We start from the raw sequence: 18,512 nt of genomic DNA, 5'->3' as shown, positions 1-18,512 counted from the left end.
AGTTAACTTCATACCAGCACAGATCGTCAGTAAACACTTGTATCTTTTTACAGTGAACCACATTGCTTTGAAGTGAGATGTTACTCAAAAAGTTTTATAGTATTGAAAGCTGCTGTAGGCTTCGAACCAAAAGTTTTTATTGACATTAATTTTTAGGGGGATTAACAAATGTAAACCTTCCCTTTAAAGGCACTGGACACCTTTGGTAGTTGTCAAAGACCAGTATCTCACTTTGAACTAAATTGATCATCACAGTTGCAAGAGAACAATGAAAGAAAAAACACCCTTGTTGCACACTTTTGTGTGCTTTCAGATGCCTAATAAAAAATTTGTGAGAAAAATTACCTCTTTCTCAAAACCTACGTTACTTTCAGAGGTAGTCGTTTCTCACAATGTTTTTAAAGCTATCAACAGCTCTCCATTGCTTGTTACCAAGTTATTATTTTGTGTTAACAATTATTTCGAGTAGTTACCAACAGTGTCTAGTGCCTTTAAAGAGGGATTACTAAACATATACCTTCCCTTTAAATTATTCACCAAATACTGATTAAAAGATTTCTCAAGGTGATTGAATATCGAAGGGTAATATCGGCGGAACTAGGCAAGATACTCAATGCAAGGCACTATTAAAGGAGTGCTCTAGGTCATTTGCGAGCGGTCTTGAGCAACAAGCTTCAGTGTAGTCTGAGTGTGGGTTCAGGTAGTCTTTGCATTAGGTCCTTTTTTAGCGAGACACTTCACCGTATAATGGCTTTGTCCTTTGGATTGGACATAAAGCTGGAGTGTGAAGGTACGCTAAAGACACTTTACAGTTATTGCCGCTACGTTCCTGGCATGGTTGGCGGCAGATTGCACTTCAGAACTTCGTATATCTCAGTTTCATTTCATTTCATTTCATTTCATTTCCTTGCATTTATTACTTCTGGTTGTGCAGCCAAGGATTCTCAGAAAAGTGAACTTAATCAATGTACTAGACAAGAACCCAATTGAGAGAAGACAGAAATGAAGTTTCAGTTTTAGATGTGGGAGGAAAACCCCAGGAAATTATTTCAGAAAAACCCAACGCAATCAGGAAAACCCAATCAACATATTGCCCCTGCCAGGATTCAAACAGGGGTCCCAGAGGTGGGAAGACAAGGAAAGAAACCACTATGCCAAGGTGCAATACAATTGACTCTTTCACTTAAAAAAAGAAAAGAAGAAGCTCTAAATATGTTACAAATTAACAAACTCGCTGATGTGTCCATAATTAAAGCAATAACAATAGTGTAAAAACTTTATTTTAACTCAAAGCATACAATGAGCTCTTTGAAATTGCCCAGTACTGCACTTTAAGCCTCCCGTAATATTGTGCCCAGTACTTCCCACATCCAAGAGCCATTCCACAAAAAATTAAATCCCCTTAAGTCATCCCCAAAATGTGCACTCAATTCCAAAGCCATGTACTTGTACTTCAAGGGTTCAAAGCTCCAGAAGGGCCTTGAAATAACTTCCCCAGCGTTTTTACATACATATACAAGCAAAAGTAAGCGGATAATCCCAAACAGAAGGGATTCATTGCCGGCACCAGGAAATGCCTCTGGTAATTAATTGCAGTGGAAAATATTCCTCGCTGTTTGGAATAATGAATTAAATCCCTGCGTTACACAATGAACCAGTGCGTATTATAAATATATCAGTTGTATATGTGTTTTTTTGAAAGTGCACCGACTGTAGTTGCGATGTTTACTTTATCCATAGGCCTATTTAGAGTTTGGATAAAAATGCTGTTGAACTTATTGGCTATGGTTTATGGCACTAATATTTATAAACAATGTTTAAAAGCACCTAAAAGCACCTAAGAAATGCTTGTTATGATCTTTTAAAAGAATACCAAAGGAAAAAATGTTTTGCTTTGAAATTCGGTTAATATGGAAACCAAATACAGGCGTGGTAAGAACTTTATGATCTAAGCCTCTTTAGGGTATAAAAAGGGCTGACAAGTTACCAATTAAAAATAATTGATATGATGTTAGGTAGCAACAAAAAGCAATGTTCCCAAACAGGTTTAGTCTCTATTGGCAAGGAATTATTTAATTTTGCACATTGTTTTTATGACGCTATAATTTATACATCTGACATTACAATGTTTAAAACATTAAAACTTATTTTTTTAAACACTACATCAAAGCACACCTTGTTCCCCCCCTGTTCCACAATAGTTGCCCTCAATATGATATTCAAAAGACTTTTGCCAGTGATTTTAAAATCAAGACCCACTTTAAGGGGAAAAGACCAACTAGGCCAATTCCAAAAGGGCATGAGAATATTATGATATCCAGATAAACAACACATTACTATCACCCCATAAAACGCCGGCAATACGCCTCAGATATTTACCCATGGCGTAAACTGTTGTTTTTTTATGACTGGCTGGGTCAGGGCAGTTGGTCTGGCAGCCATATGTCTGGCTGCAGTAATCTTACAATATCTACACATCGTGGGTTGATTTACCCTTGTCCTTGCTCTGTGGTTGGTGTGAGATGACTTTGGCAGAGAGCGTCATCAATCTAGAAAAGGGAAGGCCAACAGATGAGATTCACAGAGATGGAGAGCATTTGTATCACAATCTCAAGTCCCTTCTTACACTTCTCTATTCCCCAGAGTTACCCAGGGAAATAACCGGCTAGCCTTTTCACACTATCGTCGAGATTGCCCTACCCCTGGTCTCCCCTCTGTCTGCCCCAGCAAATGGGCATACCCGGGGAAATAGCCACCCCTGCTCCGTAGTATTCTTGACTCGTGTAACCAGAACCCTGAGGGAAAAGGGACACAGTTTGAAAGTGGGTGTGTACGTTTGTGCCGTTGGGCAAAGTTTAATATGATAATTATAATAATTTTGGAGGCTTATCATCCTTACTCGCAGCTAAGAGAGGAATTGCAAAGGATGCCGCTACAACGTGTTGGAGAAGCAGGCATGCAAGGGCGGCTTTGGCAGCCAGCCACATCAACCCATTATGACCACGGAGCACAGCCAGAAAAATGGATGGTATTGAAACCCTTTAACACGGCAAAGAGCAAACGCACAACTTAACTCACATATGCCCCTGCATGGCCGGGTATCTAGCTAGGGTCACCTTGGTGAGAGGCGAGCGCTTTACGCACAAGCTAACCATGCTCGTATGTAAATGACAAACGAAACAGGGCGTCCAAAACACCCAGTGGACACCCCAGCTCTGGATAACACCAAGGACCTATCGAAGCTAACCTTACGCCAAAGTTGTTACGATTCGCCATGAGTTTTCCTAGAACTTCATACCCTGGGAAATGGCTCTACAGTACAAAAAGGACTATTTATGCAGTTTAAAGTGCAGAAGTTGTGTTTTCAGAGACAAAATCCACTCCTCCGACTGCCGAAGACCCTCCTGAAAAGACCCAGCGTAATTATGCGACAATAGGGCAGGCATACCTTCCCCCGCTACTAGGCATCGGTACAAAGGACTTGGAGTACTGTAATGACTTGATGACTTCAACGCAATAAAAATAAACTAGAAGTTAATTACTTTGCGGATTACTGGATTATGCCACCAAGAATGACTGTAAATGCTGCGTAATTCAAACCATAAACTGTAATCCTCCAGAAGCGATTAGATATCGGTACGAAAAAAACCTGACAACCAATGAAAAGAAGATAGCGTGTTTTTTTTCTGGCAGGATCGGAGAGAGCTTCTGGATGTCTTATGCATAACAAAATTAGGCTTACCAGAATACGGTTACCAGCCAAACTGTAATATCACACATACATTTGTGGGTTGGTATCCTGTTCATTTGTGCTAAGCAGAAAATCGCTAAGCATTATTGAGCAGCTCTATGAAATTGGGCCCGGACCACAGGGCCAAACATTTTTTAATAGAAGAAAACCCAATCAAACAAGCTGTCACAAAGTTCTAATAGATGATCTTATAATTATTGTAACAAGTCGTGTTTGTGTGTCTACTAATCAAATATTCAGCCTCTCCCCCACAGTTTGAATCACAGTCTCTTTTTAAAGGCAGTGGACACTGTTGGTAATCACTCAAAATAATTGTTAGCATAAAAACTTACATGTTAAGGATCAATGGAGAGCTATTGATAGTATAAAACATTGTGAGAAACGGCTCCCTCTGAAGTAACGTTTTTTTTAGAAAAAGGAATTTCTCACTAAAATATTTGAATTTGTTTTTTGAGACCTCAGAATGAGATTTTGATCAAGCATCTGAAAGCACACAACTTGTGCGACAAGGGCGTTTTTCTTTCATTATTCTCTCGCAACTTCGATGACCAATTGAGCTCAAATTTTCACAGGTTTGTTATTTTATGCATATGTTGAGATACAATGTAGTGAGAAGACTGGTCTTTGACAATTACCAATAGTGTCCAGTGCCTTTAAACCAATGTTTGAACCAAGCAAATAATGTCTGTAGTTGCTAGCATGGCCCACCAACGCTGCACAATAGAATTTAAAGATACCTATGTTCCGTGTTTATCACCACCTAGGTGCTTAATAGTGAAAAGATCATGGCTGGTGGTCCGCCCAGCTTTAAAGAAGTTATTCACATTATATCCATGGACAGTTCCAATCTGGTAAAGCTAACTTACAAATCCTAAAGGTATTAAATTCCACACTCCCATCTCCCGTAATGGGAGTTCAGAAATTGCTTTCTGCACAAAGCGCATTTTCACTGAACTAGGGTGAGGTATGTTGATAGTGCATGTAATCAGTTACGCAAGTAGGTGCTATGAACAGGTAAAAATGCAAAGATGCAAACATTTGAAAGCTGCGAGCAATTGGAGATCGAGAGACTTCATTCGAATTTTTTTTAAATGGAAGCTGTTCCATCACTTCAGGGAATTTCATATGTAATTGGCCTGCAATATTAGCTTTCTAAACTTTATACTATAGCCAAGAACCCAAGCGAGAGCAGACAAGAAAGGAAGTTTCAGTTTTAGATGTGGGAGGGAAACCCCTGGAAAATGGTTCCAGGGAAAACCCACGCAGTCAGGTATTGAAAACCCAATCCACAAAGTGCCACTGGCAGGATTCGAACCGAGATCCTATTAGCTTTCTGAACTTTATACTAGCCAAGAACCCAAGCAAGAGCAGACAAGAAAGGAAGTTTCAGTTTTAGATGTGGGAGGGAAACCCCTGGAAAATGGTTCCAGGGAAAACCCACGCAGTCAGGTATTGAAAACCCAATCCACAAAGTGCCACTGGCAGGATTCGAACCGAGATCCTATTAGCTTTCTAAACTTTATACTAGCCAAGAACCCAAGCAAGAGCAGACAAGAAAGGAAGTTTCAGTTTTAGATGTGGGAGGGAAACCCCTGGAAAATGATTCCAGGGAAAACCCATGCAGTCAGGTATTGAAAACCCAATCCTCGTAGTGCCACTGGCAGGATTCGAACCGAGATCCTATTAGCTTTCTAAACTTTATACACCCAAGCGAGAGCAGACAAGAAAGGAAGTTTAAGTTTTAGATGTGGGAGGGAAACCCCTGGAAAATAATTCCAGGGAAAACCCATGCAGTCAGGTATTGAAAACCTTGTAGTGCAATCCATGAAGTGCCACTGGCAGGATTTGAACCGAGGTCCTAGAGGTGCAAAGCATGGCAAGATACCACTACGTCAACCTGACCACCCCAGCAGACAAGGCCCTACCCAACAATTGTGAACTAGTGACAATAAGCAGCAGGAAACTGGGCCCAAAGCCTGTAAACAGACTCTGCTTACAGAACGGCTATTAACACTCACAGAGTTTCTATTTCATAAACACTGCTTACAATAAGCAAAGCAGAAGCTGGGCTATCTTGCTGGGGGATATAATCTTAAAATTTCCTAGACTAACATTTTCATCACTATTGGCTTGCACACTAAATCTCTCACACCAAAATAAAAACAACATTATTTTTCTAAAGAATTTGTCGAGCAATCAGTTGCGCTAACTGTGGAATCCAGCTGGCAGCCTGTTGTGAAAATAAATATTTCATGAGAATGAGAAACCCCCCCCCCCCTCCCATGGCAGGATATCAGCCCACATCCTTGGATCAAAATGCCAGGCTCGTTTTAATCCTGTTAAGTTGGTTGAAGTTTAAATGTTTTTATAAAGTGTTTGCATGACTGGTACATTAACCAGTGAATGGCGCAGATCTAATCGGGTCTTTTTATCAAGCCAAGCATCTCTCATTGCTTCGTCAGTTGAAATGTCCTCTAACCTCACTCCACGCTCTTACCCTCTCTCCAGTTTAAACGCTAGACTTTCCAAACCCAAAAGGCAGCTGCATTCTCCTTGCTTTGCTTGCGATTTCCATGCCGAATAAAAGAAGAAAATAAAAAAACTGATTTGAAGTGACAAGCAAAAGAGAAAAAACCCTGAAATTATAATGGGTCCTTCGGGTCCATCAAAGTTGATTTATGGATGGTACGTTTCTCTGAGTTGAAACCTTCATTTTTTTGTATAATTCCTGTGAGCAGAAACAGGAATAAATACTATTCTGCAGGCCTACCACACTCACAGATCTTTTTAATTTGATTGGTGGAGCATGTATCGCATGCTATCCTTTATTTTGCCATGTATACAGTCTCGATGCCCCAAAGATTAATATAGGACTCCTACATGATGGATATGATAATTATAGGACGCTAGGGCTGATTCGCAGCGGGTTTCAAAGATAATATTCTCCCTACGTGTTTGTCCAAATGAGGCAACTTTATGTCACGGCAGTCAAGGTTGATGTCTACTATAGAGTTATCTACATTGTTAAGAATATTTATAGAGGTTTTTCAGAGTGTAGGTCGCACAAGTTTCCATGAGTATTTTGTTTTAATTGTGAAACTTTTCAAATGTCAAGGATCTATTTGTGAGTTCTATAAAACAAATATTTAATATATTTTGTTTGTGCATTGTTGCAGAATGTAATCACTCGGACAAATCTACCCTTTTCCATTTCCCCTGACTTCGCCTCGTGAAATGAATTAGTCCAGATTCCAACTCATGATTGAATTCTACGACAATGCACTCACTAAACTCAATATTTGTTTAACATTAGCAGCACAAAATGGTACCAGACTATTTGCCAACAGCCTTGGTCTAGGGTACACTAATTTGATTTGGAAATAAATGTAAATATAAAATGGCTGCACTCTTTCTAACAGACGTCAGACGGGCTAGAGGTTTTCGCTCTTGGGCCCAATTTCATGGCTCTGCTTACCGCAAGCAAAGAATCGGTGCCTACTGAACAGAAAATTCTGCGCTTAGGCCATACATATTTCCCTAGGTTATCAGGAAATTTTTGCTTGTGTGCGTGTGTACCCTACATTACTAGGCATTTTTCAACTACACAGCTAGCGCATAAATTTTGCCCCAGCAAAGTGAGCGGAGAATGGTGATCGTAACCGCAGAATTCGGCGGTAAACAGAGCCATACAATTGGGCCCGGTTAAGCTCAATTGCAAGAGCTTGCTGCCATCCAAGCATCCCATACAAAAAGGGTGTCAAAATTGTGAAACTAAAAAGGTGATAATGTTTAGCATTTCTTTTCACAGCCAATGTCCTTGGCAGTTTGCAGGAAAAATATTTCAGATACTTTTTTTTTGGACCCCCAAAAACCCCAACAACAACAACTACATTTCGAGTTTATGTATGAAAGTTTTATGATGCATATCACTACCTGCTTTTATTGAAATGAATATTTGACATTTCTGTCCTAAAGTGACAAGCTTATACTTTACGGTCATAAAACTTGTTTTTAAAATGCTCAACGTGACAAACAGAGTACTTTGAACAGAACTACCATAACAAAATTCTACACACCTTCAATTTCATTATCACGTTTATGGTTGTTGATTTTTATGATGGCTTAAAGGGAAGGTATAGTTTTGGTAACCACTCTTAAAGATAAATGGGAAAAATAACTTTAGTTAGAAGCATATAAGCCTTTTTGAGGTATGGCGGACACAATGCTACAACACTGTAAAGTTGTGGTAAATTTGTGCGTATTGACAATAGAAATAGAACGTATGTTATTCAGTGAAGTGCGCATTTGAGGCACACGTAAACCTAATGACCACCAACATGGTGAGTGTGGCATCAGTCGCGGCGTATGACGCCCCGTATATCACGTCCCCCATACCTCAAAAAGGCTTATAGAGGCATTTGATAGAATAAAGACTTTTTAGAAAGATCTCACTTCAAAGAAATGTTGTTACGTTTTAAAAAGATAAAGTTTTGATGCCCCGAAAATTTGAATCTGAGAAGCATTACAGCATTACACATTTCAGATAATGTATTCCTACTCTAGGGATTATTCTTCCTGCGTGGCGTAGACTCTTCAGGAACCTCGGCAATATCTAAAAAAAAACCTGAGCACTATACCTTTTAAAAATAAAATTTTGTGATGTTGGTTTTATTGTGTACATCTTGATGTACACAGGATTACAACAATTGAAAAAGAAAAAAGAAAAAAAAAGTATAATTTCTCCTTGAATATTAATTTCTGTCATTTAAACTTTTGTTTCTATTATTTTTTTTTCTATTTTGTTGTTCCTCAAGCAGCACATTCTTAACTTTATTGAAGGTTCACTAGATGCACCTGTTAGACCCTATAAGGAGACCTTGTCTGGCTACCTTGCTGAGTTAGAAACCTTGATCCTTGTGACACAAACATTTCAAAACATAACTCTGCATAGAATGATCAAACAAAACCAGACAAACAAGGTCTGTTTTTTTAAAGGTCATATATAAAAAAATTGTTGTGTACAAGAAAGCAAGACTTAAATCTGAAACTCCCTCATAGGCCTATAGTTCATACCAGTGCCAAAGACGGTAGTGACTAGTGAAATAGACTGATCCAGTGGGGCTCTCCAATGCCTTTCTGCACAACTCTGCCGCGCGCCAAGGTACGCCCATGCATGTCGGACCTTAGTGTCTGACCTTCGTTGCGTTGTGATTGGTCAATACGCAATGGGGCGGAGCTTAATGGATCAGTCTATTAATTACTCGACCAGTTGTGCCTCAAATAGTTGTGACTTAGACACTAGTCACCACTAATTTCAAATTCCCAAGATGCACTGCGGCATATTGTTGCCGCAGACGCAATCTACAGTTAAATTCACGCTGTAGGTATTGAAGGATTGTGTCACTGATGTCTGATTGTGTTTCAGAAGTAACTTATGTTGTCGTGAATATTAGTGAGCGACACAATTGGTTCACCAAGCAGGAAGTCGTTACAGCTATAGTCATGGCGGCACGATTAACAGAGCAGTTGAAAAACCACATACAAATCTTGCTAAACAGAAACTGGTAACCACACAAAACTCCATGAAGTTTTCACTGTTGCAACCGGTGCCCCACCAATATTTTTTTTTAGCACCCCACTTTTACTAAGAATTTTACTAAGCAGTCTTTTCTGCTTAACAGCCTCATAAAATTTGGCCCAGAATTCATCAGTAAGCAGAGCCATCAAAATTGGGGGTCGATTTCACAAAGAGTTAGGACTAGTCCTAGGAGATATTAAAAACTTAAGGCTAGTCCTACGTTAGGACGAGTTTAGGACGAGTAACTCATTCTAACTCGAGATAAAGACTAGTCTTATCCACCCCTGCCCAGATAAGGGTGCCTCCAACCCCATCCTACCTACAACATCATAATATCATAATCATAATTTCAAGGTCTAATAGCCTGGGGTGTAAATCCTTTGTGCACCTGGGTAGACAGTTCGGCAACTGACTGTTCATTTTTCATTTGCCTCTGAGAATTGACCTTGCCCAATTGTAGTTTATCAAAAGCTATATTTACACAAGGGAAACTCCAAAAGATTCTTCTGTTCCCATTACCAATGCGTGTGGGTGAAGAACAAAAAACATGCATCGTTTTTTGGTGTGCCTGCACCCTTTTATCACTGCATCTATTGGACAATGTATGAGTAATAATACCAAAATCTGTCTCTCAATTCTTTTGCTAAAAAAACAGGCACAGATCTTTTTTTGAGAGAAAAAGTGCAGCGATTCCAATGTGGTTTGTTTGGTCTCATGGTCTAGTTAACCCAGTAAGCTCATGCAAGGAAATCCCAATATAATGCAGTCTAAACTTCAATTGATGAAAAGCCGATTACTAGGGACTAGCTGGTGTACCTGAACCACGCTGAATAATGGTGGTTCTTCTATCAAAACATCATAGCCACAATTTGTCCACAGGCCACTACAGACCTACATAATCTGTTGATTTTTTTCTTAAACTGATTAAACCATGTTTTGGCTATGGTGGAAGTGTCGTGGCCGAGCGATTTAGAGCACCAAACTCAATGCTCTGCTGTATCTATACATGTGGGTTTGAGTCCTGGTCGTGACACTCATGTCCTTAAGCAAGACAGTTAACCATTACTTATTCCTTCGGGTGGGACATAAAGCTGTTGGTCCCGTGTGTTAGTATCAGCGCACGTAAAAGACCCTAATACACACTTATTGCTAAGGAAAGGGGTTCACCCCGGTGTGTCTGACAGTGCAACTATCTTCAATCATGAAGATTGCACTAGAAAGGAATAATGAAAGGATGGCTGTTGCATTTTTGCGTACGTCAACAGTGAAAGACAATCCATTGAAAGGAAGGCAACGGCGAAGCGTCCTCAAAACATAGGGAGGAGGAAGTCCTTATGAGGTCTCCATGTATGACTAATGCATTCACTGGGACAAACTGTCTACTAGACGTACATGTTTAAGAGTCCTTGACCAAAACACACTTGTGTTAGTTACTGTTCTCTGCAGAAATAGTAATCAATTCGCTTGTACCTGCCACTCTTGTCTTTCGCTATTGCTCTAAAACAAAGCATGTCATTTAAAAAGCAGGATGGAGATATAGACCTGTCTGATCCTTGAAAACACAGCACAAACAACGGGGTCAAATTTCAGAGTTACTTGAGCATAACTGATTGCCTTCTCAAATTAATATGCACTTAGAAAGCAGGGTCTTCTCTCATGGCTCTGCTTACCTACCATAAAATTCTGCACACAGTGCACTGTGCCCAATTTCATAAAGCCTGTAAGCATAGAAACTTATTAAGCCTGAAAAATCTTGCTTAGCAGAAACTGGTCACCAGCCAAAATCCACAAGAGATATTGCTAAGCAGTTATTTCTGCTTAAAAGCTTTCTGAAACTGGTCCCTATAAGCACACAAGTCAATGGGCTGTAAGCATATTCTTCGGTAAAAAGCAGGAGCAATAAAATTTGACCTAGCTAGGTAATGTTTCACAAGCAAAATATTGCGTTGTAGTAGTTGGTTGGTTACCATGTTTGAGTGCAAGGCAAATTGTTTTGCATTAGTCTGTTTCTGACCTTCTGTGAGCTCAGCTCGAAGACCATCTGCAAAAGTCAAAAGACCTTTTAGGGGGAAGAAAGTTTGAGGTGAAAAACGCTGTAATACTTGTCTAATAGATTCCATGCATGAGTTTTCTTTTCTGAAACAAGCCTTTGCCCATAGAAATCCAGGTCTCAGAAATTAACACTGGACCACAGGCTCCCGAGGCCAGTGATTCTAGCCTCGGGCCAGTAAACTCACAACCGGACAATGGGCCTGGGCCAATTTCATGGCTCTGCTTACCGTAAGCACAGAATCGGCGCTTACGGAAGCAGGTAATTCTGTGCTTACGGCAAGCGCATTTCACGGGTTAGCGGCGAATTTTGGCTTATGCGCGTGCGTACTCCACATTACTAGGCATTCTATGCTTACAAGGCTAGCGCAGAAATTCGGCACTTGTAAGTAAGCGGGGAATCGGTGATCGTAAACGCAGAATTCGGAGGTAAGCAGAGCCATGAAATTGGGCCCAGATAAACTCAGGACCAGACAAGTCCAGTGGTCTTGTGTTTTTTGAACGTCTAAAAGTACCTCCCTGTGTAATAATATCTTTAAATGTCTTTCAATTATGTTGAGTATTGAATTAATAGTAATACCATAAGAAAAAGTGCAACAAAATCTTAAGTCTGGCTAAGAGTTAAACTCAGGGTGCCCCAACTCAAAACAGTGTCCAAAACATAAAGACCCTCTGATCCAAAATTACCCAGGCACCCAGCCAACACTATGTTCAGGGTCCATAATACCCAGTCTAGACCTTTATAGGCCTACAGGTAACTCATTGGGTATCCCCTCTACTCAGCTTTAGAAACTAATCTCAGTAATCCATCTCCAACACCTGTGCACTTACAGAGGAAAAAATTTCATATAAAAAAGAAACCAAACTGAATATTATTTCCAAGGCTAGATCTCAATGGGTAAAGTAATCAGCAGTTAACTAAATTACCTTGCACTAGTTACTGAGCAAGCTTGTTTAGTAGAGTTAAAGGCACTTCAGAGGGAGCCATTTCTCACAATGCGTTATACTATCAACAGCTCTCCATTGCCCGTTACCAAGTAAGGTTTTATGTTAACCATTATTTTGAGTAATTACCTATAGTGTCCTGTTGGTCTAGTGCAGACTATAATAGATGTTAAATTTGCATCGGGGATAAAGAATATTAATTTTGGTTTTTACCCAAACACCAATGTCTGTTAGCACTGTTTACTCAGTACTTTCCCGAGTCCTGTGAAAAAATATCACAGGCATGTTACTCGGGTGGGATTCGAACCCACGACCCTTGCAATTCTAGAGCAGTGTCTTACCAACTAGACTACCGAGGTTGCCCGGTAGCTAGAGGCAGCGATATAATAGATGTTCAGTTTGCATCGGGGATAAAGAATATTAATTTTTAGTGCAGACTATTTCTTTAATTTGAATAGTGTTCTTGTGGCTTTTTTGATGTACTCTATATGAGAAACGGCTCCCTCTGAAGTAATGTAGTTTTTAAGAGAGGTAATTCCTTACTCAAAAATTAAAAGGCTTCAGGCCTGAAGTCTTTTTATGTTTTTTAGGCATATGCAAGGAAACAAAATTGTGCAACAAGGGTTTTTTCTTCTGTCATTATTCTCTTGCAACTTTAATGACCAATTGGGTCCACATTTTCACAGGTTTGTTATTTTATCCATAAATTGGGACACACTGAGTGAGAATACTGGTCTTTGACAATTACCAAAGGTGTCCAGTGGTGGAATTCACAAAGAGATAGGACTAGTCTTATCTCGAGTTACTCGTCCTAACTTAGGACTAGCTGTACATTTTTGATATCTCTTAGGACTAGTCCTAAGTTAGGACTAGTCCTAACTTTTTGTGAAATCGACCCCAGCCCCTTTAAATATGGGTTCCTAGTCAAAATAAATAATAAGTCGATGGCCTTAATATTTCCGAGGCTAGATCTCAATAATAATGAGTTTATGCTCACATAGCCAGCTCATTGCATCACTCAGCAATCAACCTCCTTTAAAGGCCACATATAATAATTTTGCGTGGCCTTTACATTTGCCTCCACAATTATTATGGGGACAATCATCTTTTCCTTTATATTATAAGTGTTTCAAGACCTTGGTGTATGGAAAAAGCGTCGGTCTCTCGATGACAACCTCTGTATGGCTGTGATTTATTTGTAGGTCAGTCACTGTTGAACACACAAGGGTATTTTGTGGTTTCATTTGAGACATGGTATACCTCATCATTTGGGATAGGCCTGAGAACAAGAAAAATCACTGTAAGCGATAGCTACAATATAAATGAAAGAATAAACCTGCGACTGTGATCACAGGGAAAACCTGGAGTGAATATGGCCATGGAGGAAGAATAATCCCCAACAGGAATACACAATCTGACAAACATTACTGACGTTTTAGGAAATGTTTCAAATATTCAAAATTGGGGGGGGGGGCATTACAAATATCTTTTACAAAACCACATTATTCCAAATGAAAAAATTTTATCAAAAAAGGCTTTAAAGCCATTATTCACTTTCGGTACAGAAAAAAAAAAAGTTCACAGATTTACAAATAATTTACAGGGTTTACAGAAGGTAATGGTGAAAGACTTCTCTTGAAATATTGTTCCATGAAATGCTTTACTTTTTGAGAAATTATTAAAACAATATCAATTCTCGATAGCGAGAATTACGGATTTATTTTAAACACATGTCATGACACGGCGAAACGTGCGGAAACAAGAGTGGGTTTTCCCGTTATTTTTTCCCGTTATTTTCTCCCGACTCCGATGACCGATTGAGCCTAAATTTTCACAGGTTTGTTATTTTATATATAATTTGTGATACACGAAGTGTGGGACTAGGACAATACTGTTTACCGAAAGTGTATAATGGCTTTAAATGCTACCAAAAACTGCTGTAGGCTTCTAACTAAACAGTTTTTTATTGCTATTACTTTTAAGGATGATTACGAAACAGACAGCTTCCCTTGAATGATTTCTGAGAGTTTGCAAACTTGAAGGCTACATAATATAGTAAACATCCATAAATAAGATATTTAACACATAGTTGAGCCTAAAGTTGGGCTTGCCCAAGTCATAAGTTAGGCTTGTCCAAGTGATAAATGGAATTTCTGACTGTAGGCATCATTTTAAATGGGGTACACCTTTAAACTTGTTTTTTTTTAAATTGCTCCTGGGTCTCCAAGGAACTCTCACACAAGAAACTGGTAAATGCAGTAATGGTTCAATCAGCATGATTGCAATTCTTGGGACTCTCCGATGAATTGTACAATTTATGCTGATTATAGACAGACCGTTAGTGTTATCATAAATCTTTAAAAAATAAACATTGGCTGGAAATTCTCCAAGCAAACTTGAAATAATTTATGTGTGGAGAATACTGCTACCCATTCATTTGCATGGGGGTGTGTATTTGATTGTAGGCTATTCATTTCATTTCATTTCTCATTGTGAAACCAAGGACTCTCAGCAGAAAAGCAAACTTATTCATATAGCCATTAACCCAATCGAGAGAAGACAGGGAAGGAAGTCGCAGCCTTAGATGTGTGACGCAAACCCCACAAAATTATTCCAGCGAAACCCATAAGCCTTTTTGAGGTATGGCGGACACAATGCTACAACACTGCAAAGTTGTGGTAAATTTGTGCGTATTGACCATAGAAATAGAACGTATGTTATTCAGTGAAGTGCGCATTTTAGGCGACGCGGCGTTTACACGTAAACCTAATGACCACCAACATGGTGAGCGTGGCATCAGTCGCGGTGTGAGACGCGCGCGTATCACATCCGCCATACCTCAAAAAGGCTTATGTAGTCCATGTAGTGTCCCCGGTGTGATTTGAACCAGGAACCAGGGTCCTAGAGGTGGAAGGCAAGCAAGCAAAGATACCACTCTGCCAACCCTGACCACCAAGTGAGTGGAGAATAAATACACATGGGGAAAACATAAATAGATGAAGAATTGCAGTTACATTTCCTCTTTTAGCAGAACTCTAAATAATTGCTGAGCAACAGCTACACTGAGACCAGTCAAATCCAGTAGACTTTTGCTCTACATTATGACTGGTAACCTGGTTTGCTAAGCAACAACTGTTATCGTTTTGATAGCAACTAAGTGATTCATTATAAAAAAATTAACTGCTGAAGTTGTATTTTGGTTAAGTTCTAGATTTTGCCTGAGGGAGATTTCTTGCACATTATGTACACTGTGTGTATGTTAGGTTAATTCATTGACTGTATGAGTTAATAAATGCATAATGAGTCCAAGGTTCAGTGAAGATGTTTACAGATGGATTGGCGACGGTCTTCATTCAAGTGTGGTTTAAGACTGATATTTATTTCATTGGTTTCCTAGCACCACAGTATTTATCAAAGCCAAAGTGCCTATGATAAGAATCTTTCAAATGCTCCAGCGCAATTTTACAGTTCCCTATCAAGTGCCCTTTACGAAGGAAAATCTGCCTTGCCCTTAACATCAGGCTGTTAACTTATCACACAGTTCAAAAGCAAATCAGACATGTTTATAAACTTGGTTTTGAGCAATTAGAAACATCACACAGTTCTTTTCAGAACCACCAAAACTCAACTCTGCCACATAAAGTCACCACAATCCAAACAGTGCGAGTATTTACACTACATACTAGAAGTCAGAAGATTCTTAAAGACACTGGACACTATTGTTAATTTTCCTCAAATTCTAAATCCGAGGTCTCGAAATCAAATTCGATGAAAATTACTTCTTTCTCGAAAACTGCATCACTTCAGAGGGTGCCGTTTCTCACACTGTTTTATACTATCGACCTCTCCCCATTACTCGTTACCAAGTAAGGTTTTGTGCTCGAAATTATTTTTATTATAACTAATTACCAATTGTAATTATAAGTAATTACCAATAGTGTACACTGCCTTTAAAAGAATCCTTCAATATAACTCATGTTTCTTGCAGATTTTTCGCCCAAATTCCAGCACTGAGTTATATGGTACACCTAAGGGTGTACAACAAAGTTGGTCTTACCTTTTTCCGATCCGTTGGCCTATTTGGTGCGAGACGCAAGTACAGTAGAACACAAGCTAGCATGAAGGTGACCAGGATCACAAAGAAGACACGTCGTATTTTCATTCTGACTATCAAGGGAAGGGTCATCTGGAAAAGATATTGTAAAAATTGCTTTAAAAGGATTGTATACATTTGGTTAATTGGAGCCCACTGTTTGATTGAGTCCTGTAGAAAAGGCGGTAGCGTTTTTGATATATCGCTGAAAATCCAGAGCGGCTATCTCAACGCAGGAGTAATTGGAATACAAAATCCGAGAAACGTCTTGACTGTAACTTTTCTCAGATTCAAATTTTGGGGGATAAAAAAAGATTTTTTACAATTAGGAAGAGCAATCTGAACATGATTTGTTCTCTTATCTAGAGCCAATGAAGTGCCCTACTAAGTGATGGGGGTAATGTGTTCTCTAAAGGATGTGGAAAATATTAATTGAGTTGCACTATTTTGTAATCTTTGAACTCTGTCCAATTCATATGACAGATAAACCTGGGCGTCCAAATTTAAAACAGGGGATGGACACCCCTCTGGCAAACACTATGCATGGCAGGAAAGAAGAAATAATGATGTTGGAAAAGATTCCGACTGCAAGGATACTCTGTAAGAGGATTGCAGCGAGGCAGATTAGGTTCCAAGAAGATTTTTCGGGAAGTTGGCAAAGTTGCAGGAAAGCGATCATGTTGGGTCAGGAACATTTACTTTTAACGATGACATTGATAGAGACAGCAGAAAACAGACAGTTCCACGGTACAGTTTTGTGCAAAAAACATCAAGTCAAGCACCACTTCACTGATTTTTGTTCACTAAATAGTATTGCAATTTGCTTTTGTAACCCCATCCCATGCACTGAGCTTGGCTGGGGACAAGAGGCCTACTTGACAGATTCCTTTGAGAGTTAGCCTAGGGAACTATCCTCCCCTCCTCATCTGCAATCCACATTAATTTATAACTAAGCTAACCCCATCATCAGCTCATCATCACCTACCAGTTCACTATAGCAACCATAGAGCAACCATAGAGCAAGGATCACATGATAGCAACTGGCTGCTGCTTGATTATGGCCATCGTCACCATCCATACCCCATCATTAAAATCATCACACTCATTCATATTGCCGTTCAAAATAAACATGATTTGATGATAGTGTAGGCCTTACACATAATTTTGTAAACATTATTACCTCAATAAAAATCCGCAAGGAATGTTCATCTTGCCATAGTCTCATGGTCACCGGCAGGAGCAGAAGCAGGCATCAGTTGATCGTGGGTGTAGAACGCGTCTAAATCCAACCGGCCACTAACTCCAACAGCCTACCCAACAGTGGCTCGCAATCTCTCCCAGGTCCGCAGGTAGAGCTGTCAATCACGAACTGACTAATCCCCAAGAGCCACACTGAGCTCAAGAGCACCATCCACTTCGAAGCAACAGTGCGAGACCACGCCGGTCAGGCATTGTGATACCATTTATAAACAAATGCTGATGAGCCGTTTGATGTGCCCCCGTACCCCGCAGTTTACCGCTGTCCGTTATATCAAAATCCGTGGACAAGCTCGTTAGGCCTCAGGCCGCACTGAAGGAGCGCTGAACGGTTAACAGTTATATCCAAGCTCCCGTTTTTTTTGGCCGTGCAACACGATAGCTGAGACCCGATCTGATCTGGTTTATTGAAGCGTAGCACAGCCAAGTTTGTTCTCTAAACATTCGCTGATTGATCGAATGATTTGACAAGTCTGTCTGGCTGGCTGCAGCGATTTCAGGACAATTACAATGCTCGTGTTTGGGCCAATGTTTTGGTTTGTGGCGCGCCATATCCATGCTGTCAACACAGCGCCCTCTATTGTTTAAAAGCAGCACATGTTATCAACTATTTATTTCCCAATAAACTTGTGTGTTGGGTATGAAGTAATACTGATAATATCGAACTTTGATAGGAATTCATGCCAAATTTAAAAAAAAAAACTTCTTTCAAGTGTAACCGTTCAAATGAATTTGTCCTTTCTTAGCAATATAAAAAGAGTCTTAAGAATGTGGTCTGAGCATTTTATAAATGCATTTGAACCGGAGCTTCAACTTATTTTTTTTAATGGGATATCGCC

At 39.7% G+C, this 18,512-nt stretch overlaps 1 protein-coding gene across 2 annotated transcripts in view; it reads right to left on the bottom strand.

Annotated features, from left to right (window-relative positions):
• Nucleotides 1-18,085, bottom strand: part of LOC139943232 (polypeptide N-acetylgalactosaminyltransferase 16-like) — a 79,693-nt gene extending 61,608 nt beyond the window's left edge. For both annotated transcript variants that reach the window (XM_071940063.1, XM_071940059.1), the window contains exons 1-2: nt 17,597-18,085; nt 16,381-16,509 (exon numbers count right to left, since the gene is read on the bottom strand). In XM_071940063.1, the coding sequence (XP_071796164.1) occupies nt 16,381-16,509; nt 17,597-17,641 (174 nt within the window). In that variant the 5' untranslated portion in view covers nt 17,642-18,085. The remainder of the gene's footprint in view (nt 1-16,380; nt 16,510-17,596) is intronic.
• Between the last annotated feature and the right edge of the window lie 427 nt (nt 18,086-18,512).

Source organism: Asterias amurensis, chromosome 1 (assembly GCF_032118995.1).
Source record: "Asterias amurensis chromosome 1, ASM3211899v1".
Taxonomy (NCBI): domain Eukaryota; kingdom Metazoa; phylum Echinodermata; class Asteroidea; order Forcipulatida; family Asteriidae; genus Asterias; species Asterias amurensis.
The sequence above is the reverse complement of the archived record's forward strand: the minus strand, read 5'-3'. Positions and strand labels throughout refer to the sequence as shown.